Source organism: Eulemur rufifrons, chromosome 1 (genome assembly GCF_041146395.1).
Source record: "Eulemur rufifrons isolate Redbay chromosome 1, OSU_ERuf_1, whole genome shotgun sequence".
NCBI lineage: Eukaryota > Metazoa > Chordata > Mammalia > Primates > Lemuridae > Eulemur > Eulemur rufifrons.
Genome location: NC_090983.1, coordinates 29944666 through 29957280, shown reverse-complemented (window position 1 = coordinate 29957280; position 12615 = coordinate 29944666). Strand labels below are relative to the sequence as shown.

The window sequence follows — 12615 nt, the reverse complement described above, 5'->3', positions numbered from 1 at the left end:
TATAAAACACTTTCTGGCGGGGTGTCGTGGCTGACACCTGTAATCCGAGGATTTGGATCGCTTGAGCCCAGGAGTTCGAGACCATCTTGGGCAACATAGTGAAACCCCATCTCTACAAAAAATTAAAAAACTCAAGCTGTGCATGGTGGCACACACCTGTAGTCCCAGCTACTTGGGAGGCTGAAGCAGGAGGATTGCTTAAACCTAGGAGTTCAAGGCTGCAGTGAGCTGTGATCATGCCCCTGCACTCCAGCCTGGGTGACAGAGTGAGACCCTGTCTCAAACAAACAAACAAAAAAAACTTCCTTAATTTATGTTGTAGGATGGTTCAGAAAGAGACTAATTATATTTATTCTATGTATTTTTGTGACTGCTGGTAATGTGCTTCAAATTTTTCTGTCTGCAGTTAATCACATAGCCTTTTACTCAAGTATAAAAAATACTAGTAATACTTCAGATTAAGCTTCATGATCTGATCAGATTAATACTTCATGATCTGAAGAATAGACTAAAGTATAATTGCCATTTAATCATAGGTGCTCTTTAGGAAACTCCCTTCACATTTGGACATTTTTCTTAATAGCAGTAGGGGAAATTAGTATACAGTGGCTCATGAAAAGATTCTTAGGCTTTAGTGATAGTACGTTTAAAGTACATTTTTATAGTTCTTTAGTACCTAGGTCTTTAGACTTTGAATCTAGGTGTGGGTTTTTATTATGAGAAACACACCAGAGGAGCCGCTCACATTTGATGTTGGCATTTGCCCTTAAGGAACCATACAGTCTTGTTATACAGAAACCACTTGTCCCAAAACATTGGTTAAAAAACTTTAAAACATCTTCTATTGATGTTCATGCTAAGGGTTCTTCATTCACCCTTTTTTCCCCCACCTTCATATCTTTCTCCTTTCTTTTTGCTGGTTATCTTTTCTCCCTCTTCTGATCACATGGCTTCTGGAGTCTATAGGTAGGTCAATGATGTTTAGTAAAGCAGTTGACAAATATTAAACTTGTTATAGGTACTTCATTTTTATTTGGTAGTTATTGTTTCTTTTAGAAATGGCATGCCTTCTAGAAAACAATATTTGGTATACATATTAATAATATTTCTAAGTGGAAAGTAAATTAATTCATATTCTGAATATTTTCATTAAAAATAGTACAGTAGTAATTGGCTAGGTGTGGTGGCTCACACCTGTAATCCTAGCACTCTGGGAGGCCGAGGAGGGAGGATCACTTGAGGTCAGGAGTTTGAGACTAGCCTGAGCAAGAGTGAGACCCCCGTCTCTACTAAAAATAGAAAAAATTAGCTGGGTGTGATGGTACGCACCTGTAGTCCCACCTACGCAGGAGGCTGAGGGAGTAGGATTGCTTGAGCCCAGGAGTTTGAGGTTGCTGTGGGCTAGGCTGACATCACAGCACTCTAACCTGGGCAACAGAGCGAGACTCTGTCTCAAAAAAAAAAGTACAATTGAAGATATTAGTCATATTCTCTCTCTCTCTCTGTCTCCAGTAATTCTCTTGTGAAGTAAGACTAACCACGCTGCTCTAATAATCTTCTAGTTAATAATTATCTGGTGGTGCTTTACAGGCAGGAAGGCACAGAGTATCTGTAAAGAATAAAAGAACTTCTTTAGAATTTGGGCTGAAAATGGGGTTCATTTAAGTGCCAGAGATTTTCTTCCTACATTTCAACATCCTTCTTATTTTCTTCCCCTTATATTGTAGGGTGGATGATATGCCTCCAGGAATATCTCTGCTTCCTGATAATATTCTGCAGGTTCTGAGGATCCAGTTGCTACAGTGTGTTCAGAAAATGGCAGATGGGTTAGAAGAAGAACAACAAGCCTTGTCAATTTTGCTTGTCAAGTTCTTCATTATTCTTTGCAGGTATCTGGTAAAAAAAAGAAAAAGAAAAAGAAAACAGCAAAAAAACCTAATTGTCTATTTTAAAATAATCATTACAAAAATAATCATTTATTGATTAGTGATGTATATAGTTCACATGGAGCTTTAAAGAGTGAGTACAACCTTTTGCAATAGGTTTGTGCTTTGTGAGTATATCAGAAAGCCTTTTAGTTACTACACCTAGTTACAGAGACATTCAGGCAAGATTTTAAAAAATTGCTTTAAAGTCAGTGACAGGAGTTTTTCTTCAGCAAGAAATTCTTATACCAGTATTTTCTGCATGATTCTCAATACATTGTTATTACTGTGCATTATTATTTGTGAAAATGTATTTAAGTCTTTCATTTTACCAAAAAAATGTAGCTATCCTACAGGTTATCATATTTTCTAGTTTTATAGATTAAGTTTGCGGTATTTACATTCTGGTGTGCGTAAGTATCAACTGGGAAGCTTAGTAGAAAATATAGTGCTTGAACTTATGTAAATTGTGATTCAAAAGGGCTCAGACATCTGGATTTTTCAAAGATGTCACATTAATCTGCACAAAAGAATGTGAGACTGTTGGTTTAGGGGCAGCATGTACCTCTTGAAATCTGTTGTCTTTGTGGAAGCCACTTCCTATAATATACAGTGTTTGTTTTATAAATATTTTATAATTAATTAGTACGTGAATAGGGACCTAATTTACCTCTTAGTCTTCATTGACTTAATTGCTCATTGCCTTTGATTACAGGAATTATGGAATGATTGAGCAATAATTGCAAAAACATTTCACCCCTAATTTGAGCTCTCCCAGAGCCTTAGACATATTTCTGTTTTTGTGCTCTTTCTCCTCCTTACAATTTAGACATCCATTATGTTTAGATTTTGATAATAGAGGAAAGCACTGGAATGCTCAACACTTTTTTTGAGTTTTTGAATTTTTTTTATTATGAGATGGTTTCTGATGATAAATTTAATGTTCAGTAGCTGCCCATCACAGAACCTGTTTCTATTTCTAGAGACCTCACTTAACTTTAAGCTCCTTTTAAAAATTTTAGTAGACTTAGCTTTAGAGCACTTAAAGTTTACATAAAAATTGTGAAGTACAGAGAATTCCCACATACTCCCTTCCCTCAGGCCCCGTTTTCCCCTATTATTAACATCTTGCTTTAGTGTGGTATATTTATTACAATTGATGAACCAATATTGATACATTATTAACTAAAGTCCACAGTCTACTTTAGGGTTCACTATTTGTATTTTTAATCTATAGTTTTGCCTTTTCCAGAATGTCATATTTTTGGAATCATATAGTATATAGCCTTTTCAGGCTGGCTTCCATTGATCTTTTAATTTTGTCTATAGTTTTGCCTTTTCCAGAATGTCATATATTTGGAATCAGAGTATGTAGCCTTTTCAGATTGGCTTCCTTTACTTAGCAATATACATGTAAGGCTCCTTCATGTATTTTTGTGGCTTGGTAGCACATTTATTTTTATCACTGAATAATATTCCACTTGGGAATGTATTACAATATTTTTTAGTCATTCACCTATTGAAGGACATCTTGGTTACTTCCAATTTTGGTCAATTATATATAAAGCTGCTATAAACATCTGTGTGCAGGTTTTGCATGGATGTAAGGTTTCAGTTCATTTAGGTAAATACCTAGGAGTGTAATTGCTGTATCCTATGGTAAGCTTATGTTTAGCTTTGTCAGAAACTGCCAAATTGGTTTCCAAAATGGCTATATCATACTGCATTTCCACAAGCAATGAATGAGAGCTCTATTGCTTCCCATCCTCCCAGTATTTGGTGACTTGGTGACACTATTTTTTTAGATTGTAGCCATTTAAATATGTGTGTGTAATTTCTCATTGTTTTAATTTGCAATTCTTTAATGACATAAGATGTTCAGTGTCTCTTCATGTAGCTATTTGCCATCTGTATCTTCTTTGAAGTTTTTTTTTAGGTCTTTTGCACATTTTTAAAATTGGGTTTGTTTTCTTAGTAAGTTTTAAGAGGTCTTTGGATATTTTGAGATACAATTCCTTTATCAGGTATCTTTTTGCTAATATTTTCTCGTCTGTGATTTATGTTTTCATTATTTTAATACAGTCTTTTGCAGAGCAGTAGGTTTTTTTGTCTTTTGATTTTTGTTTTGGAGGCAGAGTATCGCTCTTGTTGCCCTAGGTAGAGTGCAGTAGTGTCGTCATAGCACACTGAAACCTCGAACTCCTGGGTTCTGCCTCAGCCTCCCAAGTAGCTGGGACTAGAGGCATATGCCAGATGCTTGGCTAATTTTTTTCTATTTTTTAGTAGAGATGGGGTCTCACCCTTGCTAAGGCTAGTCTGGAACCCCTGAGCTCAAGCAGTCCTCCTGCCTTGGCCTCCCATAGTGCTAGGATTACAGGTGTGAGCCACCACACCTGGCCAGAGCAGCTTTTAATTTTAATGAAGTCCAACTTAACTTTTTCTTTTCTTGGATTATGCTTTTTTTTAAAACTAATTAATTTTTTAAGAGGTGGGGTCTTGCTCTGTCTCCCAGGCTAAGTGCGGTGGCATGATCGTAGCTCACTGCAGCCTCAAACTTCAGGGCTCAAGTGATCCTCTTGCCTCAGCCTCCTGAGTAGCTGGAACTACAGACATGTGCCACCACACTGGGCCACTTGATTTTGTATCTAAAACCTCATCGGCAAATGCAAGGTCACTTTTATAATATAACATTGCTGTCGTTTATTTCACTTCTCCATAAAAGCTAGAGTCACCCAATATATGATTGGTATTATTATTTTGAACAAACTACTCTGTTAGATCTATTAAGAATAAAAAAATAAAGTATTGCATTCTGTGTTCATTTATTCTTTTTAAAATTCTCTTCTGTATGTAGTCCCTGATGGATCTAAGAAGAGTTATTGATTTTTCAGTTTGATCAGCTTTTTTTTTTCTTTCAACTTCAGTCTCACTCCTTGATGCAGCTTTTCTCTTGTTGTGAGGATGGGAGTGATAACTTCCAAACTCTTTATATGTTAGATTGGAAACTTAAAGTCCCACTTATCTTACGAAAATCCGAAGTTAAGGGTTTGAATAAAAAGAAAAAGAGAGATAAAAAGTTCAGATAGAGGCTGGGTGCGCTGGCTCATACCTGTAATCCTAGCACTCTGGGAGGCTGAGGAGGAAGGATCACTTGAGCTCAGGAGTTCAAGACCAGCCTGAACAAGAGTGAGACTCTATCTCTACTAAAAATAGAAAAATTAGCTGGGCATAGTGGCGCACGCTTGTAGTCTCAGCTACTCGGGAGGCTGAGGCAGTACGATTGCTTGAGTCCAGGAGTTTGAGGTTGCAGTGAGCTATGATGATGCCACTGCACTGTAGCTGGGTGACAGTGTAAGACTGTCTCAAAAAAAAAAAAAAAAAAAAAAAGTTCTGATAGAAATATAGGTAGGAATAAAGCCATAGTCTTTCAAAACTGACAAGTTTTTTATATTTTGCAGTTTTGCTGCTTTATGGATTACATTTTACCACTGTAAAGATGTTTTTGAAATTGTAATGTAATCTACACTGTATTATACCCCTCTCTGCATTTCAGAAGCATAGCTGTAAGGCTTCTTTATTAAATTATAGATAAGATATTTTCGTATTAAATATTTAAAAATAACCCTGCTATTTATTTGAAGGACTCTATTGAAATCAAATAACTGCTGACTAATCAATTTAATTGTAGAATTATGTTAGTCAATTTAATTATGTTGGTTGTCTTGTCATTTGGAGATATATCTTCTTTTTACACTAATTCAGGTTTAACTTTGTATCATAATTTTTTTAATAAGTTTTATTGAGAGATAATTCACATACTATACAATTCATCCATTTAAAGTGTATCATTCAGTGATTTTTACTGAATATTTACAGAAGTGTGCCATTGCAGAATTGTGGATCTACCATTACAGCAAATTTTAGAACATATTCATCACCCCATAAAGAAACTCTTTACCTATTAGCAGTGACTCCCCTTTCATCCTACTTTCATCACCTGGTAACCACTAATCTGTTTTCTGGATAATTTTTAGAAATGAAATCATACACTATGTGGTCCTTCATGACTGACATCTTTCGCTTAGCATTATATTTTCAAAGTTCATCCATGTTGTAGAATATATCAACACTTCATTTCTTTTTATGGCCAAATGATATTTTATTATATGGATATACCACGTTTTATCAATTCATCATTTGATGGATATTTGTGTTCTTTCTACTTTTTGGCTGTCATGAGTAATGCTGCTGTGAACATTCACTTATAAATGTTTGTATGGACATATATTTTTTTTTCTTTGGTTATATAAGGAGTGGAATTGCTGGGTCATATAATAACTCAATGTTTAAGCTCTTGAGAAACCACTAAACTGTTTTCCAGAGTGGTCGTACCTTTACATTCCCATCAGCAGTATGTGAAGTTTTTGTTTTCTGCACATTCTTGCCAACACTTACTGTCTTTTTTGTTGCAGCCTTATTAGTGGGTATGAAGTAGTGTCTTATTGTGGTTTTGATTTGCATGTGGTTTCTCATGGCTGATGGTGGTGAATTCTTTTCATATGCTTATTGACCATAATTTCTTTTTAAGTTTTTTCATGTTCATTCATTTATTTATTAAATAAATAAAGGCATTTAATAAGTATGCTCTGTGTTTGTATACTATATTTAGTGTTCTGGTTATAAGGGGAAAATAGATATAGTTCTGGTGCTTATAAATCTTACAGAAAATGTATATACAGTAGAAATACAATGTAAGCTACATGTATAATTTAAATTTTTCTAGTATCATTAGAGAAGGGGGAAAAGAAGCAGGTCAAATTATTTTTAATAATATGTTTTATATATGCCAGTATAGCCAAAATATTATTTCAGCATGTAATCAGTATAAGAAATTATCGAGGAGTTATTTTGTGTTCTTTTTCAGTACCGAATCTTAAAAATTTGGTTTGTATTTTCTGCTTAGAGCATAACTCAATTCTGACTGTCTACTTTTCAAGTCCTCAATAGCTACTTACAGCTAGTGGCTACCAAGTCTAGAGGGAGCTATCTGTTATTTGGCCTTTATTTAAAATTTTTTATTGTAGCAAAATATACGTAACATAAAATTTATTTTGAGCCAGTGCTATCTTATGTCTCTTCATTTTTTTTTTTTTTGTTTTTTTCTGTTTGTTTATTTTTTGGTTATGTTTGAAATTTTCTTTACATACTGGGTTCCTGTTCTGAGAGCCAATCAGAAAGACTTAGACTTGAATCTTGGCTTTGTCATCTAATAATTCTTTGAACTTGAGAAAATTATGTATCATTTTTAAATTATAGTTTGGAAAGTTATATTTTTATCTGTCAAATAGGGATCATCTTACCTTTTGTAGATAGCCATTATGAGTTTTAAATGAGATAGTTTAACATATTAATATAAAAACAGCTATGATAGGGCCTGACACATAGAAGACATTCAGTTAAAGTTATTTTCATGTCATTTTTGCTTTAGACTCTGTACTTGATGGGACAAACACAAATAAATATTGGTATTAATGGTGGACAAATAACTTCCCAAAGTGTCCAGTAAAATTCATTTATATGTTAGAAGAAAGTTAGTCTTCTTTTTCATTCACAAAGTCTTTCTGCTTTCCACTGTGAAGATATTTTTTTGTCATTTTCTCACTGAGTTTTTTATTTAAATAATTTTTTTGAAAAGTTTTTTATTATGGTGTTATCCGTGTATTTGATACTTGGAACGGGTCATATTTTAACATTCCTTTCCTCTATACAGCAAAATTATTTCTGGTTATAATTATCAAATAAATATTCCATTCATGAACTAAAACTTATCAAGCAAAAATTTCATACCTCATAGTTCACACTCTGTATCATTGTTTTAAACACAAAATCTCCAAGTTGTCACATATGATAGAATTCAAGTAACTCAAGTTCTGTTTTTTTTTTCTTTATAATCATTGAGCTATGATTGGTTATTTCACATATTGTGTATAAAAGCAGCAATATATAGGGTTTGGAAGTATGAGCTGTGCCTGAAGTAAACTCAAGTGATTCCAAACTGTTATAAATTTACTCTCAAAATGTATTTGTGTAACTAGGTCTATGGTTGTCAGGGCTGATAATATAACTGGAAGTTCTCTGAATTTACTTCCATGTAGAATACAATGTTTATGAAAAACTAATAAAAATCTACTTATTTGAAGCTTATATTTTCAAAAATGAAAAACTGAAGCAATTGTTTTAGGACTTAATGAAAGATTATTTTCAAAAAGGAATACTTTTAATTACTGGTGCTTAGTGATACTAAAAAGCAAACTGACTTTTCATCAGTTTATTATTGTCTTAAAATTCACTATAGACAGCATACCCGTTTATTGCCTACATCCAGGGCAAACTACTGCTAGTGCCTAAGCCTTGGAATGGTACTATTTTTTATTAATATATAATATACATGAAGTGATCAGATCACAAGTATATAGCTCAATAAATTATCATAAAATGAATACACTAAGTTATCATCACTCAGGTCAAGAAATAGGGTATTATTGGAACCCAGAGTCCATTCTATGTCCTTTCCTAATTGCTACCCCCTCGCTACTTTCCAAAGGTAACAATTATCCTGACATCTAATACCATGGATTAATTTTGCCTAATCTTAAACTTCATATGAATGGAATTAATCACATACTTTCTATTGTTTTGTGCCTGGCTTTTGCTTTTGCTCAAATTATGGGTCTATTTCTTTTGTGTATTGTTTCTTTTGAGTTTCAAGCTTATGTTGCCTTCTCATGTAGTTATTTTTGATTAAGTGTTGGGCATTGTTTTCAAAAAGTGTAGAGATAATTTTGGGCCTGGGATAATACTGTCTTTCTTCTGAGTGTTACCTTTTGGGATCTCAAAAAAAAAGCCTTAGAGACTATTGTTTCTGGGCTCTGAATTCTAGTTTTTGTTCCTTTTCAGCATGGTTAACTGGCAGAAACAATTATTAGCTTCTCATTGTTTCATCTGTTACCTCTGTCAGGAATGATAGAAGTCATGAGTACAAAAATGAATGTATATGCAGGTCTCATCTCTTTCTGTTTTCTTTTGCTGTATCTTGGGTTTATAATTTTTCATTTCCTTGTAGCTTTCTGATACCTTTAGACAGATATATATTTTTTGATGTTTTGTTCATCTTTTCCAGTTTTTGTCAGGGAGAAGATTGGTCCTAGTTTACCATTATTAGTAGCAGAACTCTTGCAAAGGCTTTTAATTTTACCTATGTCTTTATCTTTGTTTTCTCTGATGTCATGACAGTCTGACTTCTTACATTAAGAAGTCTGTTAATTCAGTTAATTTTTTCAGATATCTTAGCATCTAATGGATTTTAAGATATATAGTATTTTACAAAGTCAAAATATCTCAGAAAAGAAAATTAATAAACTTTTTTGTTATGCCAAGAAAAAGATTTTAGATGTAATAAATGTTACCATATTACATGTCATACGTGTCTTATTAAAATGGAATAAAAATGAAGGCCATATTTTAGTTATTCACCGAAAACTTATTGATCTACTACTTTAAATAGGACATGATACTGTGCCCTCTTAGAATATGTAAAGATACTGGTGGCCTTTCTATCAAGGACTTTTTAATATATAGTTGAGGAGATGTGACGTAAGTCTAAAAGGGGAACTAAGCTGGGCATTGTGGTACAAGCCTGTAATCCCAGCTACTTGAGATGCTGAGATAGGAGGATTACTTGAGCCCAGGAGTTCAAGACCAGCTTCAGCAACATAGTGAGACCCTGTCTCAAAAAGTAAAAAAATAAAAATAAAAAGGGAACTATATTTCTTTTTTTTTTTTTTATTTTTTTTATTTTTTTATTTTTTTATTTCATTCTCAGAGCCAAATGTCAGTAGGGAACTATATTTCAAAAAGTAAAATGAAAACTCTTAAACTACACATGTGGTATAATGGCAACAGTATATACAAAAAGAAAACTAAGAATCTGCATAGGGAAAAAAATCTTGTAAGGAAATAATCTAGATGTAAATAGTTGCTTATCTTCTTATTATGTTTGGGTTGTAAGAATACGGTTTTTTTTTTCCCTCTTCTGTTTGTACTTTGTGATTTTTCCAATTTTTCTGTAATAACTGGATGCTAATCAGTGTGTACTTTTAAAACATTCTCTATATAGAGTAGATAAATGGTTCTTGTGATGTATTTCACATTTTTAGTGAGAAAGCAGTTATATAGCCATATTGATTTTATGTTTTAATAAAAGTCATTTGCATTTTGTTTGCCAACGTGTGTTCTCAAAATCCAAGCTGAATACATGAACATATGTTTTGTTTGTTTATTTTTTGAGACAAAGTATCGCTCTGTTTGCCTGGGCTAGAGGCAGTGGTGTCATCATAGCTCACTGCAACCTCGAACTGCTGGGCTTATGTGATCCTACTGCCTCAGCCTCCCAAGTAGCTGGTACTACAGGTGAGCGCCACCACACCCAGCTAATTTTTCTGTTTTGTAGAGATGGATGGGGTCTCGCTATGTTGCTCAGCCTGGTCTCAAACTCCTGGCCTCAAGTGATCCTCCCAAAGTGCTAGGATTACACCCTGCCCAAACATATACTTTATTAACCATTTCATACATAAAAAATATTAAAAAATCTTTTTTATTCACAGAAATCTATCAAATGTGGAAGAAATTGGGACTTGCTCATACATTAATCATGTCATCACCATGACAACACTCTATATCCAGCAAGTAGGTGTGAACTAATACATTCCTTTTTGTTGCTTTACTGAGAGTAACTAGGTTTTACTTTTTTTATATTATAGTTAGGATAGTTAAATGTTTTAAGAAGAGGTAATAATTGAGAAGAGAATTAAAATCATTGTTGGGTAATATATATTTCAGAAATCTTATACATATTATCTAAAAGTAGATAAGTATTTATATATTTAGCTAAAAATTAATTTGTTTTATAATTTGTTAAATAAATTAAAACAGTTTGTGATTTTATGTATTTATTATTCATCGTAAATTCCTCTTACTGAAAACATTAATTTTTCAAAAGATGTTTGGCTATGTATTTTAAACGTATTCTAGGATATATCTAAAACTTGAGAGACTATCTCCAGTCTATATGATTAAATAACTCTTTTAGTCTCAAAGAGTAAATTAGGCTTATTTGAATAAGCATAATTTGTTGTCAGACATGAATGAAATGTCTTTAATTTTATGTTTAACTTTATTCTCAGTTAAAAAGCAAAAAAAAAGAAAAAGAAATGGCAGATCAGACATCTATTGAAGAATTTGTGATTCATGCATTGGCATTTTGTGAAAGTTTATATGATCCATATCGGAATTGGAGACATAGAATTTCAGGGTATGTGTTATAAATTATAATGTTCATTTAAAACCTGAATGTCATATGTGATTCTTTAAAGCAAGTCTTATCTATGAAAGCAATTGGAAAGATGTATATAAGATCTACAGATTTAACTCTGAGCTAGAGAATGACATTGGAGGGAATGAATTAGTGATAAATGCCATTTCCAGATAATTAAATATACTTTGAACTTGTATTCTGCAATGCAGTTGAATGTTAATAATCTAATATAGTAGAAATGTTAAAAGCACAATAGCATCCAATAGAGTGTACATATTTTTCAAGAAGATTTCTCTTTTTAATAAAACATTTCATATTTAACATGCTTTTTAGCGATATTTTGTCCATTTATTCTGAATTGTGGAGTTTGTGTCAGTCAGGAAAACAGAAGCAACATGAGATATTTAAAAAGAGGAGATAATACAAGGAAATTGTTCAACAAATGTTAGAGACTTGAGAAAGCAAAAGGAGGACACTGAGTTAATGCAGAGAGAGTGACTTTAGGAAACAGCCACTTTCCCTAAAAGGGAAGACTGTGGGAACAAAGGGAAGAAATGGAGTTATCAGAATATAGACTTTTGGAAAAGAGTCTATACAGCTCTGGGGTTCAGACCTCAAAGGAAGGAGCATTGCTTAGCTGGTGCAGGTATCGCTGAGTGGCCAAGAGGCTGGTTCTGGGACTGCCAAAAATAAACTGAAGACAGTAACCAACTGCCATTGCTACAGTTCAGAACTGTTGCTGGGATGATGCTGACAAGTATAGTGAAAATTCAATGTTTCATTACTAAATGGTTTTTATAGGTTTTTCAAGGTTTCAAGAGTGGTATACCCTCATTTTGAATAGCCACTATTAGATGATGGTGAAGAATTGATAACTGAGAGAACACATTTATATAGACTGTGTGGTAGTACATTTTGTATGTTCTGTATAGTGATATAATATTTTATTGAAATAAGAGTGGGGGCACCAGCCAGGCTTCATGACAGCTACCCCAAATGCCCTTATGCCCAGAAGTAGTTTTTTCCATCCCTTCTCCCTGCAACCAAGGGAATCCTCCCAGCCCCTAGGATATCACTCTTGATTCCTTCATCCCTGATACACTTAGAACAAATTCAGGGAGTGTCTGATATATCTGTGCTGCAGGGGAGTACATAAAATTTGGGTCAAGTGGAGACTTGAAGCAGAGGTAAAGGGAAGTGGTAGTCATGGGAGCCATTAGTTGATTTCCTTAGAAGATAGGGCCTACTAAGCCACATGCCTAAGCCACTGTCGCCTCCATGTGTGTAAGGGTGCAGGGCCCCAAGATGGCTGCCTGC

At 33.8% G+C, this 12615-nt stretch overlaps 1 protein-coding gene across 1 annotated transcript in view; it reads left to right on the top strand.

Moving 5' to 3' along the window:
- The window catches only part of NBEAL1 (neurobeachin like 1), a 148971-nt gene that overhangs the window by 25408 nt on the left and 110948 nt on the right, over positions 1–12615 (top strand). The window contains exons 4-6 of the mRNA XM_069468588.1: positions 1728–1889; positions 10589–10670; positions 11168–11295. Coding sequence (XP_069324689.1) covers positions 1728–1889; positions 10589–10670; positions 11168–11295 — 372 coding nt within the window. The remainder of the gene's footprint in view (positions 1–1727; positions 1890–10588; positions 10671–11167; positions 11296–12615) is intronic.